Below are 23150 nucleotides of genomic sequence, written 5' to 3'. Positions count from 1 at the left end.
TAGCATTAGATCCTATCTTGGCACTGACTCTGTAGACCAGACTGGTCTTAAACTCACAGAAATCCTCCTGCCTCTGCCTCCCAAATGCTTGGATTAAAGGTGTGCTCCACCAACACCCAGCTAGTACTGGACTTTGTGATGAGCTTGTAGTATGCGTCGTCAGCCCTGCCTAGCCAGTGTCACAGAGACTATCAGTATTCCTGGTTCTGTACATGTGCTTTGGCCTAGCTACACAGGGACTCTGTGTAACGGTATCTCTCTCTTCAGGACACTGGCATTGGGATGACACAGGAGGAGCTGGTGTCCAACCTGGGTACAATCGCCAGATCAGGGTCAAAGGTAGGTATAGCCTAGAGCATTGTCCCTCCACCCAGGGCAGGCACTGTGGGACCATAGAGAAGTTGAGTTAGTGGTGTCTTGTAGAGCGGAGGCTGAAGTCACACTCCTCAGAGCTGCAGCACACTGAGTGGACACTCTGAAGCCTGCCTGTCCAAGTCCAGGAGGAGCTGTTCCATTTCCTGACTTGTCTTCGAGTTAGCCCTCAGCCACCCCCTGAGCTACAAGGCCTGACCCAGACAGTCAGCACAGGTAGCCATTTCTCCCAAGCAGCATTGCTTTTAAGAATGCCCTTGGGCCACCCTGCCTGCACATGCTGTGGTTCTAAGGACATTTTATTCCCAGTGTGATGGAAGCTGCTGAAAAGGCAAGATGTCTCTGTCCTGGGGTGCTCAGCAGAGGCCAAAGGGCTGCATGGCCCTCTGCATCCTGCGTGGTTTTCTGTGTTTCTGCTGCATAAATGGCACCGTTAATAAGAAACTAAGTCTCACGACAATTTCTGCTTTAGTACTTTTCTGTGCTGTGACTTCTACCCATGAAGGTGCTTATGAGTTTTTGTATAAGGTAGTTTGCACTGTCTCAGAGACAAGCTGTGAGCTGCACATGCTCGTTTTGGATGAATTAAAACAAAATGAGATGTAGAGTCAACTCATTGATCGCACTAGCCAAATGTGCTGGGAGCTGCCGTGTTGCGTGTATGCGGAGAACAGATCTTTGCAGATGTTCTAGGCAGCCAGCTTAGGCCAGAGCAGTGGACAATGACAATGTGAGAATAGCCAGTCAAGTCCTGGAGTGTAGCGCAGAAGCGTGTGTTCATCCTCTATGTCTATGGGACCCCAAAGTGAAAGTATTTTTAAAATGTAGTGTCTGTCCTGAACACACTAATTCTTTAAACAATACACTCTGGCTATTTATACTGGGTGCTGTAAGCAGTGATAGTCTTCAGTATGGGACAGAGAGTGTAGGTTATATAGAAACCCCTGTAGAGAAGATGCTTAGCATCCATGGATCTTGTCCCCTACCCTGGTCCTAGAACTATATCTCGGGGCACTAAGGGACAGTGGAACCAGGTTTGTACTATTTCTCACAAGGTATAGAGCCCAGGAGACATGATACACAAGACAACTGTAGCAGCTCCTCAACCTGCTGACCCACAAGGTCAAGTTTCCTCTTTCCTCGTCTGATATGACCTGAAGTTGTTGGCAACAAACAGTAAATAGGGTTCAATACTGGCCCTGTCTGGGCCGGCTGGTGGCTTTGGGCAGCTTGTTCCAGCTTTTGTTGACCTGGTCTTTTATGAGAATGCAGGGAGGTAGAGAAGGTATCAGTGTGCTTGCTAACTACACTTTTGGCATATGCTAGAGGACCGTGCTGGGCACAGCACAGACGGGATCAGCCTCTCTGAGCAGTCTTTGCCACCACAGGCCTTCCTTGAAGCACTACAGAACCAGGCAGAGACCAGCAGCAAGATCATTGGCCAGTTTGGAGTGGGTTTCTATTCAGCCTTCATGGTGGCTGACAAAGTTGAGGTTTATTCCCGCTCTGCGGCCCCAGACAGCCCAGGTTACCAGTGGCTTTCAGATGGGTAAGTAAGAAGGGGCCCACCTCACATGGGCAATGTCCCTTTCCCTCATGGCACTCAGTCTAATGTCATCTGGCATGCAAACTAGAGATTCCCTGGGTGTTTGCAGAACTGACTCGGGTGCTGAGACAGGATCTTTGTATTTATTTAGCACAAGTTATCCTGGAGTGCCTTGTAGCTAAGGTTGTCCTTGAACCCACCACAGTCCTCTTGCCTTAGCTCCTGAGTGTTGGATCACAGATGTGCACCACTGCATCCAGCAAGAGTTAGAAGTTCTTAAGATGCAGTTGTACAGTTTGTGGGCTGTTTCCATGAAGCCTGACTTTTCTGCTTTGGGAAGCCGAGTGGCCTTGGGTATGGGTTACCTGGCTCAGTGGTTTGTCGTGTTTGGGTTAGGCTGAAGGAACAGGCCTTCCTCTGGTGCCCTTGCCTGCAGCTATGCAGCTAGCTTTCCCTGGCCTTGATGCTGTGGGAGCCCCTTTTCCTACTGACCTTTATGCTTTCTAATCTTTCTTTTTCCCCTCCCTCCCTTCCTCCCTCCTCCCCTCCCTCCCTCCCTCCCTTCCTTCCTTCCTTCCTTCCTTGTTTTTTGAGGCAGGTTTTCCTGTGTAGCTGTAGCTGTCCTGGAACTTGCTCTTATAAAAACAAGGCTGGCCTTGAACTCACAGGGATTCACCTGCCTCTGCCTCCCAAGTGCTGGGATTAAAGGCGTGTGCCACCATCACCCGCCCTGCTTTCTAATCTTGACACAGTCCACCTACCCAGCTCGTTGGGGGCGGGGGGGGGGGGGGGGGGGGGGTAGCCTGTATATGGCCTTTCCCAAGACAGGACTGACCTTGTCACCCTCTTCTGTCTGGCAAGGGCATGTGCTCTCAGATAGTTTTCTTCCATATACATTTTGGGGTGATGTCTGACAAGGTGATAAGTTGAAACAAATTCAGACTACTTTCGAATAGAGTGGAACCTCAACCAAACTGAAGCTTGCTTCCATTTTTCCCATCTTGATTTCTGAGTCTTTGAGAATTTCTTACAATGTGTTTTGATCATAGTCACCCACACCTCCCAGACCTACCCCGCCGTTGTCGTCCCCTCCCAATCCAACTTTGTGTTCCCATTTTTTTTTTAAATGCATCCAATTCAACTTGTGATGCTCCTATATATTCTTAGATGCCTTCATAGTGGTCTACCTGCGAAATGACCTTAGAAGTGGTTTTCCCTTCTGAGCAGGTCTACCTGCGAGATGACCTTAGAAGTGGTTTTCCCTTCTGAGCAGCTCTCAGTTGCAAAGAGCTCCTTAGCCAGTGCCCACCTCCCTGCCCCATGCTGGGATTTTGTCTGGCTCGAGCTTTGGTCAGTCTTGTGCATGTTGTCTCATCTACTGTGAATTCATATGTGTAACTGGCTCTCCAGTCTTTCCATCCCTCATCACAGTGACCCCTGAGCCTCAGCAGGAAGGGCTCTCCTGTGTTCTATCGCTGTGACAAACACCACAACCAAGACAGTGTATTAAAGAAAGTTTGTACTTGGGCTGATGGCTTGAGAGAGTTAAAGTCCATGATAGTGGAGGAGAGGCATGGTGGCAGGAACAGCTGAGCTCACATCATGCTCCACAAACATGAGGCAGAGAGGGCATGCTGGGTTGGTGCAAGTCTTTTGAAGCCTTCAAGCCTGCCCCAATGATACCCCTCCAACAAAGCCACACTTGCTAATCTTTTCCAAACAGTTCCACCAACTGGGGACCACGTATTCAAACATGAGCCTGTGGGAGCCAGTCTCATTGAAACCACCACATATTATGAACAAAAGGTTTTGTGGTAAGGATTGTCAGAAGCTCTATCTGTGGGTAAAGCTATAGGTTACTAGAAGTCAGTTTAACACTGTCCATTTAGTAGAGCAGTAGTACCTGCTTCTCCCCTAGGGCCTCTGACCTGTCTGGCCACAGGTTCTTCCTGCTCATTGTGCCAGGTAAGGGCTTCACTTGTGGAACAGACCTCAAGACTGATCAGACAGTAGTTGATTACTCTCATGACATTCATGACACTATTGTGCTAGTGGGTATATCTTGCCAGTGTAATCATTGTTGCAGCTTGCAGGGTTCACAGCTGATTAAGAGTGAACTTTTTTCCTTGGTAGTGTGCACAGCACTTTCCAGCTCTGTGAAAGCCAGCCAATAGGGATGAAGCCTCCAATTGAGTACCAGCTTTATTTTTCATGTTCTATGACTCATTGTATGGTGTCTTCAGCAGTAAGGTCTTAATGTAAACATTGAAGGGTAATCAAGAGCATTGACAGTAACCTGTAATGTTGGGGATAGGGAGTCTGTGGATCCTCACTAGCTAACAACTCCAGAAGAGGTGATCTGTTCCTGGCACTGGGCATTTTGTTATCCTGTGAATTAAGGGGCATGGGTGCCTCAATATAGGGTAAATGCATTTTTATTCTTTTTGCATGTGTATACAATGCAAATATATTTTAGGAAGCATGAGTAGTAGTAGATTTCCATAGGACTTTTTTGAAATGTCCTAGCGTTAGTTATTCCTTTCTGTATTCCCTCCTCTACCGTATCCATCCATCCCTCTTCCCATTTAACCCTTTATGGCACTGTTCTGTCTCCCCTCTTGAAATCCACCCCGCCTGTGGCTCTTACTAATTTCCTGACCTGTGTGTATTCTACAGTGAGCACACACTGAAGATTCAAAGCTAACACAAAGGAGAGAAAGCAGAAGACATTTTGTATTTCTCTTCCTGGGTCACATAGGTTTTTGTTGTTTGCACATTTGTTTGGTTGGGTTTTTTTTAATATTTGTTATGTGTGGTGTTCTGCCTGCACACCAGAAGATGCCACCAGATCTCATTACAGATGGTTGTGAGCCATCATGTGGTTACTGGGAATATAACTCATGGCCTCTGAAAGAGCAGCCAGTGCTCTTAACCTCCGAGCCGTCTCTCAAGCCCTGTTTGTATTTTTAAGGGCAGACTAGCAAGGTTTTAGTGAGAAGTGGAGTAGGAGCTCCCTGCAGGGTCTCTAAAACGGGCTGCCCTGAGTTAGATATTTTTAAATGCATCTGCACACTCCCGGTCAGGAAGCTGGCTGCACACACCCTTCTTTAGTCTATTTCAGCAATTCCCTGAGAGTGGTTCACAGTGGGCACTACACAGCGTTGGCAGGGAGCGGTTGGGGGCAGAGTAGAGGATATTCCCTCCTCTTGCATTTCTGAAGTTGTTTCTGCTCACCTTGGCGGTCCTCTTGCCATTACTAGTCGTAAGTCACATGGAGTCAGCCCATTCCCCAGCATGCTGTGCTGATGTGGGGCTAAGCTAGGCCCACTTTTCAGTCCCGTGCCAAGGAGGTTGTCATAAAGGATGGCTGCGTGACTGAGGAGTCCCAGTACTCATATCCTGTACCAGTTCGCAGCTGTCCTTGACCCTAATGTCTGTTCACTGACATAGGGATTTTGCCAGAGTTGGAAGCTAGAGAGCTAGATGGGATGGTGCAGATCTGTATTCCCAGCATGGCAGGAAGGTTGTGAGTTTGAGTCTAGCTTGGGCAACTTAGCAAGATTCTGTTTAAAGGAAAACAAGGGCAGAATGGGGCGGTCTTTGCTTTTCTTCCACAATCTAGTATGTGTTCCACTTTTGAATATTAGGGAGTGACTGGGTCTGCCACATAGTGACCAGCAGCTGGCTGTGGAGCTGATCTTGCTCTTCTCTGTGTTTTAGTTCTGGCGTGTTTGAGATTGCCGAAGCTTCAGGAGTCAGACCTGGGACCAAAATAATCATCCACCTCAAGTCGGACTGCAAAGATTTCGCTAGCGAGTCGCGGGTGCAAGGTAAGGACAGCCAGGCCTGCAAGGCAGACATGCCTGGGTTAGGGGCCTGGGCACAGCATGGATGGGTCAGGAGAGGACTCAGCTTCCTACTCAGCTGCCACATCTGTGGAAAAAGAGTTCTCACCAGCCCTGTTTCAGGAATCTTGATGGCAGGGCTATGTAGCCCTCTGTCATTTCCTGCTGGGGTTGGAAGTCTGTCATGCCCTGAGATCTATGACTCTCACTTTCTGGGCAAAGCCTTCTAGGCCTTCTGAGAGCTAAGGAGAGATGAGTACTTCCAGCCACTGTTTGACTCACCAAGAGCTCTTGAGGGCGCTGAGCAGATCCTTTGCCACCAGATGGCCTCCTGTTCCCATGGTGGATGTGACCTCCCTGGAGGCTTTTGGTCCTCACTGTGTGTCTTTCTCCTGCAGATGTGGTGACAAAGTACAGTAACTTTGTCAGCTTCCCCTTGTACCTTAATGGAAGGCGGATTAACACCTTGCAGGTGAGACCCTGGGCTGCCTGTGAGGCTCAGGCAGCTGCAGAAACCCTCCTCAGGGATGTTGAGGGAGATGAGTATAAGGGACATTATATTATATAATATAATCAGGGGGTTCCTGATTATATTAGATTCACAGGAGAGATGAGAGCTAGGGGTGCAGACAGTTTTCCTTGAGGTATAAGTCACATGTCACCAAGTGCTCCTCCAGTTTATTGAGTGGCAGTTGTGTTATACAAGCCAGTTCCATCTTCACAGCTGGTTTTAGAACGCTCTAGCATCCTGGAAAGCAGGCCTGTCCCCACTAGCAGTTCTCATCCCCAGACCTTACAGCCACAATCAACTTTTTCTATCTGGATTTGCTTAGTTTGGGCGTTGTATATCAGTGGAGTTTGTGACTGAGTAGTGTTCCATCTCAGATAGATCACATGTATTGACTTACCTCTTGTCTCTGCTGAACATCCTCATGTCTGGTCCCCTGCTGTCTTAGTTCTTATCCAGCCTCTTGTCACGGGGAGGTACCCTTGCTCCAGAGCCTCTTGTATCTTATTCCTTATGTCACCTAAGCCTGCACCAGCATGGGGGTGTCCTGATTCCTGTGGCCTGTGTATGGGTCTCATCCCAGGCCCCTGCAATCATTGAGAAGCATGTTTTGGACATGACACCTCCCCTTTGATATCAATCTTCAGGCCATCTGGATGATGGACCCAAAGGACATCAGCGAGTTGCAGCATGAGGAATTCTACCGTTACATTGCTCAGGCTTATGACAAACCCCGTTTCACTTTGCACTATAAGACGGACGCACCACTCAACATCAGCAGCATCTTCTATGTGCCAGAGACGGTGAGATGTTTGACTGTTCCCAGCATAGCCCTGCGTCCAGAACCTACTCAAAACACCCAGGGGGTTCCCTCAGAATCGCTGCATATATAGAACTGCATGTATTTGCCATTGTGGTGCAGGGGTTGAGGCTTCTGCAGGCTGTTGCTGCTCCACTTCCCTCTACCCCGCTGCTTTGCAACAGCAGCTCTGCCAAGTCCACAGTGCAGAAGCCTAGGTGAGTTCCACTCCCCTTTCCTCCCTCAGTGGACCCTGGCAGCATTCTGTTTATTTTGCTGTCTGGAAAAGGACTGGGCCCTCCCTAACTGTGAGTGAGGTGTTTTTTTGTTTGTTTGTTTATATTTATTTATTTATTATGTATACAATGTTCTGTCTGTGTGTATGCCTGCAGGCCAGAAGAGGGCACCAGACCTCATTACAGGTGGTTGTGAGCCACCACGTGGTTGCTGGGAATTGAACTCAGGACTGAGTGAGGTTTTTAAGCAAGACCGTTGATATCCATGGATTAGCAGAAATGCTGAGTCTTAGCTCACTGGGGCTTCCTAGATCAGCCTGCACTGCAGCTGCAGCCAGTGCTGAGATAGAGTGGGGAGCTCTAGGAGGGTGGCCAGTGAGGCTGCAGGCCATGGGAACTCTAAGGCTCAAATTCCCACTGCATGTCTTCCTGTGTCAGGAGATAGTCCTGTTTTCCCACAACCATTTCAAAAATGTAAAAACCATGGCCGGGTCCCATCTTGCCATGGTGGTGGGGAAACTCATACTGACTTTGGCGTGGAGGCTGTGGTTTGCTGGTTCTGACTCCTGGTAACATGTGACTGTTTGTGGGCATATAAGACTTGTTTGGTGTCCTTGCTTGGTGCCCATCCCTCCAGAGCACTCACGGGTTCTAGCAGAGCTGACACATGAGGGGCTCGTCTGTGTGGCCCAGGGAGGGCTTGGCTCTCAGACATGCTGTCCTTGATCCTACCTTCCTTTACCTGACGATTCTGCTGTTAGCACCTGGTCATATCCTTCCTTTCTTCCAGAAACCATCCATGTTTGACGTGAGCAGGGAGCTGGGCTCCAGCGTGGCACTTTATAGCCGCAAGGTCCTCATCCAGACCAAGGCTACAGATATCCTGCCCAAGTGGCTGCGCTTTGTTCGAGGTACTGTTGCTGCCACCCAGCTCTGTGGATAATGACGAGTGCCCTAAGTCGTGGTCCTCTGTCCTCATGCGTCTTGCTGCGTCTGCGTCTGCTGTCTCGGCACCTCTGGGGCACAGCAGAGTTCTTCCATGTTTAGACATTTGTTTTGAATTTCAGATTTATGCCTGAGTTATGCTTGACCTGAGATTATACTACAGTACAGAGTTGAGCATTCACATTTACAGCACAAAGGCCAACCCTGTCCATGATACAGTTAGAAACTTTGTGTTTTGAGACAGTCTTATATGTAGCCCAGGCCTGTCTCCCAAGTTCTGAGATTACACACTAGCTTACTTAGTACTCTGAAACTGAATGCCCGGATGTGTTTGCCGTGTGCCCCAAAGGCACCACCCCAGCACAGGCCATTCCTGCCCTGAGACAGTTTTACCCTGGGACTTGTCCTGCCCACCACCCATGGGCAGGACTGAGGAGTGATGCTCCCCTACCGTTCCTCCCCCTCTTACCACCCATGGCACACATAAGGGGAGGCCAGTTCAGAATGTGAGACCTCAGGTAATGGTTGAGGTCCCATTTGTACAGGGGTTCTAATGTTCCCTGTCTCCTCAGGTGTGGTGGACAGTGAGGACATTCCCCTGAACCTCAGCCGAGAGCTCCTGCAGGAGAGCGCACTCATCCGGTAAGCCTAGCCTGCGCTGGTATGGCATTCTCGTGAGGACTGTCCTTTACTTGGTTCTGCCCTCTGCCCTGGGTGTAGCTTCCAGGAGCCAAGAGCAGAGGAGGGCAGAGAGAGGCCTGAGAGCAGGCTCCCCCTATGACCTTCTTGAGTGTCCTGACCTCTGAGGTCTACTGTTGAACAAATCATCCTGGTCAGGAAGAATTTAGGATTGGCTGGGTAACTGCTGAGGTTGAGCCTAGAAGTAGTGGAGCTAAGCCAGGGCCAGGCTGGGCTGTATTAACCGGCGTCATATTGTCCCCTTTGGTTACCAGGACCAGGCTGGGCTGTATTAACCAGCATCTCAGCTTTGTCCCCTTTGGTTACCAGGGCCAGGCTGGGCTGTATTAACCGGCGTCTCAGCTTTGTTCCCTTTGGTTACAGGCACTCCAAGGAATGTTTTGCAAAGCACTTGCAACAACTGCATAGTACGTATATATTATTTATCCAGGCTCTTAGGGTGGAACACAAGGGACTTTTCCCATTAAATATGAAATGTACAATGAAATAAAGAAAGAATTTGATCCTTTTCTCTGCCCACTCTGATGCTGCTAACCCCAGAGTGCAGAGTGCATGCCAACAGTGCAGGGCAGCTGTGGGCCCCACGGTGCTTTCCCATTGCTGGTGGTGCAGGTGTAGGCCTGAGCTCCTGATATTCAGGAGCTCCTAAGGAGTTGCTCTCCACTAATGAAGAGGGCTGTGGGCTATTTTTGAAGAGTTACTGGTCCCGGCTGTGGCCCATTATTGTCCCCTGCCCCAAACCCACCCAGGTATGGCCACAGTTGGAGAGATTCTAGACACTGTGTCTCAGAGTTGGATGAGGCAGGGGTGACCATAGAACAAGCACAGAGCTGAATTGGGTCTGGGAAGCTCTTCTGAAACTAGGAAGTCAGACCTGCCGCTTGTGTGGAGAGGTGGGTGGCTGTGCATCAGTGTCCCCAGTCCGACTGTGCAGCTGTGTTAGGTGTGGTGTGCAGCCAGCGCCTCCTTCCTGCTGGGTAGTCAGACTGAGCTCACCCTGTACAGAAGTGGCCACCTTAGCCAGAATGTTAAAGGACTCAGAATCTTCCCGAGTTGGGAAGTAGGCTAAAAACATGTCTGCTGTGGACCCTCTGAGATGGAGTCATTGTCTTGATGCCATTTTCCCCTGGGTGTTGATCGGGGTGTCGCCAGCCTACAGAGACGTCTTTCTACCCAGTAAAACTTCAGTAGCAGCAATTGGCTTTGCTCTATCATTGCTATGGTCTCTCCTCAAGCCCCACCGGGGCTACAGTTTTCACCCCTCAGGTTGTGAGCATGTAGGTTTTGTGATGTTGCATGTCTCCAAAAACAGAACAGAGAGGGAACTGGCAGCGGAAATTAAAGACTGTTGGTTCTGCTTTGTGGGGAAGATTGGGGCTACCTCATAGAAGCAGGCGACTCACAGGTAGCTGTACCAAGTCCACTTGAGCATCTCTAAGACTGTGTGGCTGGGCAGCAGAATGACTGAAATCTGCCCTGAGAAAGTTTTATGAGCCCCTCTCTCCTGGGAAAGGACAGTAACCACGCCGGGGAGCTGTTTGTCGTATGGTTCTGTTTCTACACTGCCGAGACTGCAGACCACTGCTTTGTTTCTGGCGGCAAGGGTCATGTCGAGCCCAGAGGAAAGTCTCAGTTCACTGCTTTCCCGGAGTCTTATGGCATCAGGCCATGCATTCTGTGGAGTGGCCCTGCATTTGGAAATGTGTGACACTCTCAGGAAAGAAAGAGGCTGGTCCTGTGGATGGGGCAGGGTTTTTGACTTATCCCTTGATTAGTGGTGTTCTGTTGGACACTGGGTAAAGGGATGTCCTCCAGGCCTCTCTCCGTTTGATGACCCTGCTGTCTCTCGGAGGGTGTCATGTAAAGTGGTGAGCGTGAGTTTGTGCGCACATTAGTATTGTTTTAGGGTTTGTTTTGTTTTTACTGCACTGGTTATTGCCAGGCAAGGATTCTACACTGAGCTACTTCCCCAAACTTGGGGCACTTTCCTATTTAGAAGAATGTAGATGTAATCTTCAGCAAATTTTCAATATTTCACTTACTTATGTTCTTTTAAAATTGGTGTTAGGATTGAACTGAAGAATTCCTACATGCTAGGCAACCCTTTCTATGGTATTCAATAGTATTTAAAAATATTTGCCACTTGTCTGGACTATAGACTGTTTACCCGTTTTAGTCAGGGAATGATCTATTCCTGTCTTATATTATTCTGGTTTGGAACTGCCTTTGTGCTGACCCAGGCACACCAGACACTGCAGGTCATGGCTCTGTTTTGATCACAGCATCAGAGAACCTAACTAAGACAGTGACTGTCCTTTACTAAAGCCCACTCCTGTGCACTTGACCCTGACACCATTAATAAAACTGCTTTCGGCCTTTATGTGATAATACAGTAAAAATGTCCATTAGAGAATCATGTTGTAACTTTGCCAAGTTACAGTGTGTGTGTAATCTACTCAGTACATTTCAGGTTATAAGTGTGTAATGCAGACAGTACTTACCTAAATATGAGGACCTCTGCAGTATAAGTATAACCTTTGTGCGCATACATGCTGTGCATTTGTGCTGTAACCTATCCCTGTTGGCCTTTTCCTAGATTTGTTTTTTTTTATTTTGGGGATGGAGGTGTTGGATTGGTTTTGGTTTTTTGAGACAGGGTGTTACAGCTCTGTGTTACAGTTCTGGCTGTCCTGGGATTCATTTTATAGCCCAGGCTGGCTTTGAACTCACTCAGATCCTCCTGCCTCTGCCTCCTGAGTGCTGGGATAAAAGGCGTGCGCCACCACAGCTCTGTTCTAACTCAGACATCTCTTCCTGCCTCTAGCATAGATAGAGATAGGTGGCTTCAGCGAACCCTGAGTCTGCTCGTAGTTAATAGACATATTCTATAGTGGAAGTCACCCTCTTATCTGCTGGTGCCCAGGGTAGACGCCTCAAGATGTCCACTGCTGGTTGTCCTCTTGAAGTTTGTCCTGCCATCTTCCTGCAGGGCACAATGAGCTTCTCCTCTGGGGACAGCGCAGGGTCCCTTTGGTTCTGTAGTTTCCATGGCTCCAGGTGTGCTGCTGTGCCTGTTCCTTGGGGCTCTGGTGGATTGTGCCTTTCTCATGCCCCTACGGCCCTGGTAATACACAGAAAACCCTGTTCACAGTCAGTAACTTCTGTTCTGTAGGAAACTCCGGAATGTTCTACAGCAGAGATTGATCAAGTTCTTCCTTGACCAGAGTAAAAAAGATTCTGAAAAATATGCCAAGTTCTTTGAAGATTACGGCTTGTTCATGAGGGAGGGCATCGTGACTACTGCAGAGCAAGACGTCAAGGTAGGACTTCTGGTCCTTGCTGTCAGACAAGGCAGGTGGGCACTTGCCCTCTGCTGCCAGGGGCCAGCAGTTGAAACATTGGGCTCCTGGGGCTCCTGATAGACGTAGCCTGTGTCCTTAACTGTTTAGTCAAACTCAAGTGACTGACCGGATACCTGATAAAGGCAACTCAAGGGCAGATTTCTCTGTTTCCCTTGGGTGTGGAGGGGAGGATGTGGCTGGAGTCCAGACAGAGAATTCCTGTGTTTTCTGACTATCTCTTTTTCCCCTCTTATTTTTACCTGGGCCCCCAATCTGTGGGATGGTGCCATTCACACTCAGAACAAGTGATTCCCTTCAGTTAATTGTGGCTCCTTCAAGTTTTCAAGTGAGGGCTTTGTTTGTTTGTTTGTTTTTGGTTGGTCAAGACAGGGTTTCTCTGTGTAACAGCCCTAGCTATTGATTTTCCTAGGGCTTTTGTTAGTAAAGGGAAACTAAAGGAAGGAGAGCTGAGATCTGTACAGAGCTGCTGGAATCCTTTGGCGCTAGGTTAAGAGGTTGGACGTGCCCTCCCAGACTCTCCCAGAGGTGCACTTTGCCTATGCGTGTCTCAGTCCAATCAAGGTGACTGTCAGGATCAGTACCTTTGTGCCACAGGCATTATGCTCTTAGCTGTAAAGTCTAGCCTCTTGTCTCTTGACACACTGGCCCCAGCAGCTGGAAGGAAGAGGGGTGTTGTGGGGTTTAAGGAGACTACAGAAAATCAGGGGTGAGAATGGGGTACAATTATTGCCTTAGTTACATTTTTCTTAACTTTTCTTTTTTTTTTTTTTTTTTTTTTTAAAGACAGGGTTTCTCTATGTGGCCCTGGCTGTCCTGGAGCTCACTCTATAGATCAAACTGACCTCAAACTCACAGAGATCCACCTGCCTCTGCTTCCCATGTGCTTGGATTTAAGGCATGTGTCATCAACACCTGGCTTGACCTGCCAGGACCACTTGCCCAGGGTTGGCACCCCACAGTGGCCTGGGCCCTCTCACATCAATCATTAGTGGCTGTAGACCACCCTTGTGGAGGCTTTTTCTCAGGTGGAAGTCCTTTCCAAATGACTATAACTTCTGTCAAGTTGACAAAAAGCCTAGCCAGTAGTCATGGTCCTCTTGGTAAAGTCTTTTCACACCACCACTACCGGGGCCAGGAATTTAGCTGATTTGGTCCATTTGTTCCTAAACGGCCTGGGACGTTTCTTATTGAAGTATCACTTGGATGCTGTAGAATCCATCAGTGTCACTGCCCTAAAGGCCACATGTAGCTCCTGGGTGTGGCATGTGGCTTTTCTCTGAGCTCCCCCCCCCTAGACTGTCAGCACGTTCGAGCAGTACTAGTCCACTCACCTTCGCCATTTGTTCCTTGTCCGTCGCTGTGGCAAAGAGACGATCAGCTTGAAGAAGGAAAGGTTTATTTTCACTGAGTGACCTTTGATATTTGGGAGCTTTGATGAGGCATTAGAAGCATGTGGTGACAGGAAGGGGCTGTGGACAAACGCACCTTTAAAGGAACCCCCCCCCCTCCCAATGATTCTACCAACTAGACCCCGGTCCTAAGTCCTTCCCCCTCACTTCCTATTAGAACTCATCAGCATGCCAGAGCCCTTGTGATCCAGTCAGCTCTCGGCCTCAACGGTGAATTGCTGCTTAGGGCACCCAGCTCATGAGCCCCTGGGAGCATTTATGGTCTATGATCCAGTGTGTGATCCATCACTCTCTTCCATCTCAGTTTTCAAGATTTGTTCATTTGTGTATGCATCTGTATGTGCACATATGTGTGCAAGTACAGCCATGACGGCCAGAGAGTGTCGGTGGCCCTCTGCCACTCTCCATCTATACCTTTCTATGGCATTCTATGTCCCTAAACTCAGAACTTAGATTTTCTCAGCTTGGTTGGAAGCCAAAAAGCCCCACCTTGGAGCTGGGGTTACAAGTGTGTGAGACACCCAATTGTGTGAACGCTGGGGTCTAAATTCCAGCCCTCCTGAAGACAGCGAGCTCCTGTAACCACTGGCCTTCTCCAGCTCCTGATCTGAGAACCTTTAGCTAACAGCGTGTAATAGCATTTATTGGGCCAAGGCCTTTTCCTGATGCTTAGTACACATTTTCATTAGGTGTATTTGTGTACAGTAAGAACCAGATGTGCCTTGCCTTGGCAGATCTGAAAACCTTTGTCTCTGTCTGCTTCAGTCTCCTTTGTGTCCAAGGCACAGCATATAGCACGTTCATTTGGATCTGCCCAAATTGTTCTTCATATCCTTTCCTCAGGTTTTTGTGCTGAGATGGTCAGAGGTGACAGTGGTTTAGATAAGATAGCTTCCAAGCTGGTAGCTCCAGGACCTGCCTTGCTGCTGTTCCTTTCTGCACAGCCCGTATGGGCTGCATGGGTCATATCTTTGTCCTGTTCCCTAAAGGCCCTTCTCTCTGCTATATACTCAAGAACAGGTACCATGAACACTCCTGGGTCTGAGGAGACTGGGAAATGTGGAATTTTTGTCTGTGTCCAGTTGTCACTGGAGAGAGAGAAGATACTAGGCACCAGAGTAGTGTCTGCATGAATAGGGCTGGCAACCCTGAAACAGTTCACCCAGCTCTTCTGGAGGCCCTAAGTCACCTAGGTCCTATGTCTACAGTGGGACTCCTGGGCCTGTCTGAAACCGCAAGTTCACCATTGTGTCTGGGGTCTTCAGGCTTCACCAAGAGTTGGGGATGATGCTCAGATCTTGGCCCTGGGGTAAGCAGTGATTTACCCACATATTTGCAGGAGGACATCGCGAAGCTGCTACGGTACGAGTCTTCAGCCCTGCCTGCTGGACAGCTGACCAGTTTATCAGACTATGCCAGCCGAATGCAAGCTGGCACCCGTAACATCTATTACCTCTGTGCCCCTAACCGGCACCTGGCTGAGCATTCACCGTACTACGAGGCCATGAAGCAGAAACACACTGAGGTGGGTGGGCTCCGGCTCTTTGCTGGGCCAACATTGGTATCTTAGAGGGTCTGAGCTCTGAGGAAAGGGCTTGAACTCCCAACTCTGTGTGGGAGAAAATGACTGAATGTGTTTGAGGGCCTGTAGGCAGTGCCCGTCTGTGATGTGGCTGTTGTGAATAATGTGTGTATCTGTCACTAAGACAGCCAGAGCCTCTCTCAGAAGCTTCTGGTAAGCCCCGTGTCCATGGTGTCCCCTCTGTACTGTGGGTTGACAGGCTTGGCTGCCCACAGGTGCTCTTCTGCTACGAGCAGTTTGATGAACTCACTCTGCTGCACCTGCGAGAGTTTGACAAGAAGAAACTGATCTCTGTGGAGACGGACATTGTCGTTGACCACTATAAGGAAGAAAAGTTTGAGGACACATCTCCAGGTGACTCCCATCTCTCTCTGGGGTATGGTCCCATGTGAATGTTGGGCAGAAGACTATCGCTTGACCCACAGGGCCATCTTGCCCTGCCCATGAACATAGAGCTTTCTCTTTCACTCGCATTCTGGTTCCCCAGCCTGTGCAGGAGGCTGCTTGGGAAATATCCAGGGCCCAGGCATTGCTTTGCTACCACCCCCACCACCCCCTTGTTTTTTTCCTGAGACAGGATTTCTCTGTATAGCTTTGGAGCCTGACCTGGAACTAGCTCTGTAGACCAGGCTGGCCTTGAACTCACAGAGATCCGCCTGCCTCTGCCTCCCAAGTTATCGGGGTTTATGTTGGGGTTAATCCCACTAAACCTCTTAGGATCCAGAAGGATCACTATAGCAGGCAAAAACTGGCTAAAGATATCTAAGGGTAAATAAAATAAATTAGCTCACACAAGTCTTTTATCATGTCCCATTTATTCTTCCTGCGCCCTCTCCGAGACTCTCCATCTTCCCCTTTCCTGTCCCTTGCTGTTCTGTGACTGCTCTACCCATCCCACCTGGCTTCCAGGTAACAAGCACGTCTTCACAGAATCACCAAATAAGTAAAGGAGGCACCTATGTCTCAGAGAGGGTGTGGCTGTGAAGCTCCCCAGCATCTATCAGGGGGATTAATTTAAGTATCAGTACAAAATTCTAAAAAGTTTCTGTGCACTAACTGTATTTCTTAAGTGTAACTAGTTAATCTAGAAGTTTGTGAATAATAATCGTAGTAAACACATCAGTGCTGTTGTACTTTCTGAGCACCTCTGCTTCCTTCCCTGCCTCTGAGAACACAGCCTCGGTAACCATAGTAACCAGCAGGCCTGGGAGGAAGGCAGAAGTGCTTGATTTGCGTTAGAGTCTTGCTAGCTGAGTTGTCCAGTCCCAGCAGGGTGCCTGCAAGTGCCCAGGTGAGGAGTTTCTTTCTCTGGGGCTGTTTTAGTGACTCAAGGCCTTTTCCTGTATCTCTAGGGGTAAAGGCATAAACAGATAATTTCCTGGGCTATGATCATGTTAGTTGAAATGAAGGGTAAATACAGAATATTAATAGCTTGTTAGGTTAGAGCAAAAGACCAGTGGATTACACCTTCCTGAGTCTGCTGTTTGTCAGTGAGAGCAGACATACTCTCTCTCTGTTCAGTGCCTCCTACTTGGGGCTCCTTTCTTGTCAATGAGTCCTGTCAATAAGAATAATTGTGGAGGCCAGGCAGTGGTGGCGCATGCCCTTAATCCCAACACTCAGGAGACAGAGGAAGGCGAATCTCTGTGAGTTCTAGGCCAGCCTGGTCTACAAGAGCTAGTTCTAGGACAGGCTCCAAAACTGCACAGAGTAACCCTGTATCGGGGGGGGGGGGGAAAACAAATAATAATAATAATCGTGGGGGACTAGCTTATGTAGATTTGACTGTTAGAACAAAGGGTTTGGGTTTGGCTGAGTGAATGCTTTTACACCTGTGCCCCGTGGTGGAAGTCATCCATTTGCCAGTACAGGAGAAGTCAGGTTTAAGGAATGATTTCTACACTGCTGGGATATTATGGAAGGGAGAAACGTCATGATTTCACAAGATTTCTACAGAATTGACAGTGGCAATCCAAGAGACAAGTATTCCTGAAGCCCTGCAAATTAGCTCCCTTCTATGGAATGTACAGTCCCATAAGTCTGTCTAGTGGTCCATCAGCTTTTACTGTGTAGTCTTGTGGGCTCACATCACTAAGGCTGGGATTAAAGGCATGCACCACCACCACCCAGCTCCCTCCCCCTTTTTTTTAAGATGGGAGTTCATTTTGTAGCCCAGGTTTGCCATGATCCTCCTCCCTCACTGCTCTGAGTACTGGATTACAGGTGTGTGTCACCATGGTTGGGCTCAGACTTTTTAAAGCCCTGAAAAATTCGCAAAGGACAGGGACGCACCAATGTTTTCCAGGTTTCTCTATGTCGGTGAAAGGCCTTTCCAAGAGCCTCCGTCCTAGTTCCTGGCAAGGCAGTGTGGCTAGACTTGGCTCAGGAGTGTGCTGAGTGGAGCCCACAGAGTGAGACCGTGGTCAGCCATCCCTAGGCTCACTCTCTTCTCTCGTGCAGCTGCTGAGCGCTTGTCCGAGAAGGAAACAGAGGAGCTAATGGCCTGGATGAGGAACGCACTGGGGTCTCGTGTCACCACCGTGAAGGTAAAGCTTCCCTGCAGTACTGTGGAACTTAGTGTCTTCCTCAGAGCCCGGCTGTAGCTGCGAGGGTCCACAGGAGGGTACTGAGCCAGGATGGAGACTCCACCAGGCCCTTCGCTATTGGGTTCTTCCTCATCCTGAGCCTTGCTTGCAGGTGACTTTCCGCCTGGACACCCACCCTGCCATGGTGACGGTGCTGGAGATGGGGGCTGCTCGGCACTTCCTGCGCATGCAGCAGCTGGCCAAGACCCAGGAGGAACGCGCTCAACTGCTACAGCCTACTCTGGAGATCAACCCCAGGTATGCCCAGGCTCTAGCTCCCACCACAGATCGTGTGATATGGATGTACTTCTGAGAGAAGCCCTTGGAGCTAAGCAGAAGTTAAAAGGTCTTACTGGAAGTTTACACGGAACATTGCTGGTCTTTCCCCATCTTTGTACCCTGAAAACCACTTTTGGAAGTTGCCATTTTTAACTTTATGGGTCGGTTCCTGGTGTGTGTGACAGAGGACGTTCACTGGGTGGACAGATTTGTGTGACTTCTAGTTTGGAGCTGTTGGGAGCAGGGTAGCTATGAGCACATGCTTCTCTAGGCTGTACAATCTTCAGTGGTCCAGGCAGTCCCCAGAGTTCCCAGGTCTGTGATGGGGTGAGCACCTTACATTTTTGGCCTGCCATAGAACCTGTCTTCCCAGACTTCTCTCCTGCTGCTTCTCTTCTTCGGTGTTCCTTTATAGTTAGTTTGTTTGAGATGGTCTCACCATGGAGCCTTGCCAGACTGGAACTTGCTATGTAGACTAGGCTGGCCTCTAATTCACAGAGCCCTTCTGCCTCCCGAGTGCTGGTGTTATAGGTGTACACCACTATGCCTGGCTTTAGTTTCTAATGGTTATTATCTTAACGTATCTTTTGATGGTGGTATGATCTTAGTTTTAATGTAATTTATAAATCTTAGCTGCTTTAGGGTTTCTGCAGAATCACCTCTTTCTAAAAAGCTCTCTAGTTTAGACTTTGGGTTAATTGAGAGTTTGTTTGATTCTTTTTGTTTTTGAAGACAGAGTTTCTCTGTGTAGCCCCAACTGTCCTGGAACTCACTCTGTAAACCAGACTGGCCTTGATCATCGCCTCTGCCTCTGCCTCCCAAGTGTTGGGGTTAAAGGCTGCACCACCTCTGTCTGGTGATACTGACACTCTTATGGTGATTGTTATCTGGGTGTTTTCTAGAATCCTGGTATTTTTTTGTGCTAGACAGACACATTGTAGTTTTTAGTGTTCTAATAATGATAACATAAGGGCAGCAGCTCTGGTTAGAGATGCTCAGTTTGAGCTGGTTTCCCTCTTTGTTTCTATGATGCAGGCACACACTAATAAAGAAGCTTAGTCAGCTGAGAGAGCGTGAGCCGGAGCTGGCCCAGCTGCTGGTGGATCAGGTGAGGAGGACCCTTTCTCTTTGTCTGCCTGGGGTAGGAAGCTGCTCTCTTCCCAGAGGTCACATGTAGGTCAGACTGGACTTGAACCCCCATCCTGATTTTTATCTCCCATCCCTACATTTCAGATCTATGAGAACGCCATGATAGCCGCAGGACTCGTCGATGACCCCCGGCCCATGGTAGGCCGCTTGAACGACCTTCTGGTCAAGGCCCTGGAGAAACACTGACAGCCCAGAGACTGGGTCTAGTGTGCAACCCAGGCCTTCTCAGTGACAGATGGAGCTGCCTGGGGAGGGAGAACTTGATACATGGATGCTACCACCAATTGCTCAAGTTCGGCTTTATTTACCTCAATTAAACAGTATAGCAGTCCACATGGTAGGCTTCTGTCTGCTCTGAGACAGAGGGCTGGAGTACTGCTCATGTCTGCTGGACAGGTGCAGTCTCCCCCACCAGAAGCACCTGCTGCACTGCCTGATGGCATCAGGTTTACTTGAGTGTCACCTCCACCGGGAAATGGTCACTGATGGCTTCAGCCTGCAGAGGTGGGGAGGCAGGGAGGGCATGAGGCCAGAGCATGACCTAACCCCCCTCCGCCCACATCTCGTGTGGGAAACAGTAGCAATGTCGGGAATCACCAAAGCCAGCTCCTGTTTGGCCTCGGGCTAACGCAAACCACATGAAGGAGGGACACATACCAGCTTCTGGGTAAGTTTGTAGGCTGCTTGGAAGTCAAAGGGAGCAACTGAGTTGGGAACAACAGCACTCTGGAGCTGAGATCCAGCAACCACGATCCTGTAGGACATCAGGGGACAAGGTTCCTTCACCCTCTTGTCCCACATAGACTCTTAGGTAATGGTTTCCTGGCCCTGGGGTCCAAACTTGGTCCACCCAGGAGTATTAAGAGAAGGCCCTGCACTGGCAGGAACTGGCAGATTCACTGATTCTGAGTCTGGACGAGCACGTGCTGGCTGCTTACCTATCGTAGGCACACTCTGTGGTTGTGACCGTGGTGTCTGCACTGTCAGGGATCAGCCACTGGAAGAGAGAGCTTGTCCGAAGGCGGATGGAAGACCATTGGGAGGAGCTTACGTAGCTGCAGCCAGCATTGAAATCGCCCATGAACATGACGTCCTACCAGGAAACATGACTGTTAGTCCAGGGACAGTCAGGGCCAGTAGAACCACTGTCCCTAGGATGGGCTTACCTCTAGGTCCCATTTTTTTTTGATATCCAGGTAAACATCATAGAGGGCATCAATTTCAGTCACAGCATCTGCTGGGGCTGCGTGCAAGGGCACAATCGCAAACTCTCTGACCGCTGAGGAGACAGTAGATAGACATGGATCCAGAGACCAGCCTGGACTGTAGCTGGGGCCCTCAGCAAGGCCTGGCTTAGCTCTGGAGCAGCAATAGATTGTGTGACAGCCTCCAGAGGGTAGGCAATGTCCTTGTAGTTAAATGTAAATTAAGAGCACTGGGACCTGAGGGCACTCCCGCAGGAGTGAGTGGTGGGAGGGAGTGGCGGGGAATGGGGCAGCCCTGCCATAGGCTTCTAGATGTCTGGATGAGAGCTGCCAGTTGTGACTTCCCTTGGCCTGGGCAGGGCTGAAAGTGGAGCACAGCAGCACTCACTGGTGAATGGGGAATGGAACTTGACAATGGTTGGCTCTCGGCTGAAAGTGTCAGTTCCACAAGGCTCACAGCCATCGTCATAGTAATAGCTGTCTACAACAGACACCTGGTCAGGCCTAAGGAAAGACGAGACAGGAGGTGAGTTCAGGGGTGAGCCACTCTCCAGCCTTCTAGAAACCTTTCCTGGGAACTCACCATAACACACGGCTAACCCAAGTCTTTCTTGTCCTGTTACAAGCTGTAAGAGGCGCCAGAGTAGATGCCCACCCGGCCTTAACCTTATCCCGTGGTCCTGTGCTCTTGTCCTGTAATATACATTGCTACCCTACTCTGTAAGGGCCTCCCAAGTTAAAGGGGGTACCCTGGGCTTTCTAGACCACCCTCAGCCTCTGCAGTACAGATTTGGGGGTCCTATCTACATTTCATGCTTGTATTCTCGGGAGTTGACAGCATAGGTCTTTACCTGTACAAGAAAAGGTACTGTTCCTTGTAGCTGTTGCGGCCCAGCGGCTCACTGACCACATAGCGATAGGTGTCAGGCACGTCCCTGGATAAAGGAAACCAAAGGTCCTTTGGGGCCACAGAGGGAACCTCCTGGAATCCGATAGCAAGGTTCCATCCATGGAGCACAAGGGGTTTGAGGCTGTTTCCCGAGAAGTGGTTGTGCTATCCACACTCCAGGACCCCGGCACTGTCACCCACCGATTGAGCACATCCAGAAGCTTCCCAACAGCCACCAGGTGGGTGTCTCTGACCTCTTGGATAAGGACGATGTCATAGCGCCGCACGATCTGGGGGTAGGGTCACAACAGCTTAGCAAGGCAGGCTAGGTGGACAGTCCTGCCACCAGCAGCCCAGGGCTGTAGCTTACACTCTTTGGTTTTTCTAGACAGGGTTTCTCTGTGGCTTTGGAGCCTGTCCTGGAACTCTTTTTTTTTTTTTTTTTTTTGTTATAAAGGGATTGGTGACCTTGAGAAAGATCCCACCCAAGTAGGTTTTCTTTTTTATTATTATTATTTTTTTATTATGTATACAATATTCTGTCTGTGTGTGTCTGCAGACCAGAAGAGGGCAGTAGACCTCGTTACAGATGGTTGTGAGCCACCATGTGGTTGCTGAGAATTGAACTCATGACCTTTGGAAGAGCAGGCAATGCTCTTAACCACTGAGCCATCTCTCCAGCCTGTCCTGGAACTCTTGTCAGATATCCGCCGGCCACAGACAGTGATCTGGGCTGACAACCCGGGGACTGGTAAGGCCTGAGGTTCACTGGCTTCTGTGGCCCTTAGCAATGCTACCACCTCCCCTGGGGGTCTGTCTGCTCTTGGGCATGGTCCACCCTGAACTTACTTCCACAATGTAGCCAGAGATGGTAGCATTGGACATTTTAGTGTTTCCAAAAGACCGGATGTTGAAGGCTGCGATGTTTAGAGTCACAGCCAGCTGCAACAGGCTGAGCAGGGTGAACAACACCCCCATCAGCCCTGCGCCTCTCATCCTGTGAGATTGTAGGTGGTCAGGACAAAGAGGGAGTGACCTTGTCACCCTTTTGTAACGCTGTGCTGGCTCCAGCTGGGAGCCATCAGTCCTCTCCCCCATCCCTTCCCCCCACCCACCCACCCCTGTACCACAGGAGAGACCCTGGCTTCCTCGTTCACTCACCTGGAAGCCTGGGTGGGTACAGTGCACTCTGAAGTGACTGGTCTAGCCAGAACAGATCTGCTCTGCTGCTGGGGGTGAGTCCCTGAGTCCACTCTAGGACTGGCTGATGAACGAGGGAGCTTGCTCCACTGATGACCAAGCCTGGTACAGAAATGCCTGTAGAAATTCTGCCAAAAACCTGGAATATTCTGATACTAATTTCTCCTTTTACTTTTAAAGTAAAAAAAGCAGCGTGCAATTGCAGAGCGGCTACCTCTCCAGGTCGCTGCTCAGGCAATGCCAGCCTGCCCTGCCCTGCCCTGCCAGTTTTAAAGGCTCAGGCAGTTATGACCTCCCCAGGGCACATGTTTGCCCTTCACCCAAGAGCACAGAACAATGGGGCTGCCTATGTGGCCATCCCACTGGGGCCCGGAGCAGGCCAACAACACGTACTAACTTCAACAGACATAGAGCCTCCTTGCTGCTGTACAAACAGTGTCTGATAATGTTTGTGCGTGGTTATAAAATGTCTGATAGTGTCCTTTGTCCATCCGGTCTTCACCACCAGGGATGGGCAGTAAGTATGCTGGCTTATCTACT

The 23150-nt window shown here is 49.5% G+C and overlaps 2 protein-coding genes across 2 annotated transcripts in view; one reads left to right on the top strand and one right to left on the bottom strand.

Moving 5' to 3' along the window:
• The window catches only part of Trap1 (TNF receptor associated protein 1), a 32967-nt gene extending 13318 nt beyond the window's left edge, over window positions 1-19649 (top strand). Inside the window, exons 5-18 of the mRNA XM_041676606.1 lie at window positions 268-339; window positions 1761-1921; window positions 5639-5748; window positions 6162-6235; window positions 6919-7074; window positions 8097-8217; window positions 8824-8893; window positions 12123-12270; window positions 15061-15246; window positions 15519-15657; window positions 17764-17849; window positions 18001-18146; window positions 19203-19275; window positions 19401-19649. Coding sequence (XP_041532540.1) covers window positions 268-339; window positions 1761-1921; window positions 5639-5748; window positions 6162-6235; window positions 6919-7074; window positions 8097-8217; window positions 8824-8893; window positions 12123-12270; window positions 15061-15246; window positions 15519-15657; window positions 17764-17849; window positions 18001-18146; window positions 19203-19275; window positions 19401-19502 — 1644 coding nt within the window. The 3' untranslated portion in view covers window positions 19503-19649. The remainder of the gene's footprint in view (window positions 1-267; window positions 340-1760; window positions 1922-5638; window positions 5749-6161; window positions 6236-6918; window positions 7075-8096; window positions 8218-8823; window positions 8894-12122; window positions 12271-15060; window positions 15247-15518; window positions 15658-17763; window positions 17850-18000; window positions 18147-19202; window positions 19276-19400) is intronic.
• On the bottom strand, window positions 19601-22854 carry Dnase1 (deoxyribonuclease 1). Its single transcript, XM_041676608.1, has 9 exons — window positions 22572-22854; window positions 22260-22407; window positions 21612-21700; window positions 21373-21456; window positions 20910-21025; window positions 20483-20595; window positions 20255-20409; window positions 19974-20070; window positions 19601-19812 (listed from the first exon to the last, which is right to left on the bottom strand). The coding sequence occupies exons 2-9, from the start codon at window positions 22404-22406 to the stop codon at window positions 19765-19767; spliced, it is 849 nt and encodes a 282-aa protein (XP_041532542.1). The 5' UTR covers window position 22407; window positions 22572-22854; the 3' UTR covers window positions 19601-19764.
• Between the last annotated feature and the right edge of the window lie 296 nt (window positions 22855-23150).

This window comes from Microtus oregoni, unplaced genomic scaffold (assembly GCF_018167655.1).
Source record: "Microtus oregoni isolate MIOR12 unplaced genomic scaffold, Mior012 000027F_ref0000203, whole genome shotgun sequence".
Classification (NCBI taxonomy): domain Eukaryota; kingdom Metazoa; phylum Chordata; class Mammalia; order Rodentia; family Cricetidae; genus Microtus; species Microtus oregoni.
Note: the sequence above shows the minus strand (reverse complement) of the source record. Positions and strands in the feature narration are given on the sequence as shown.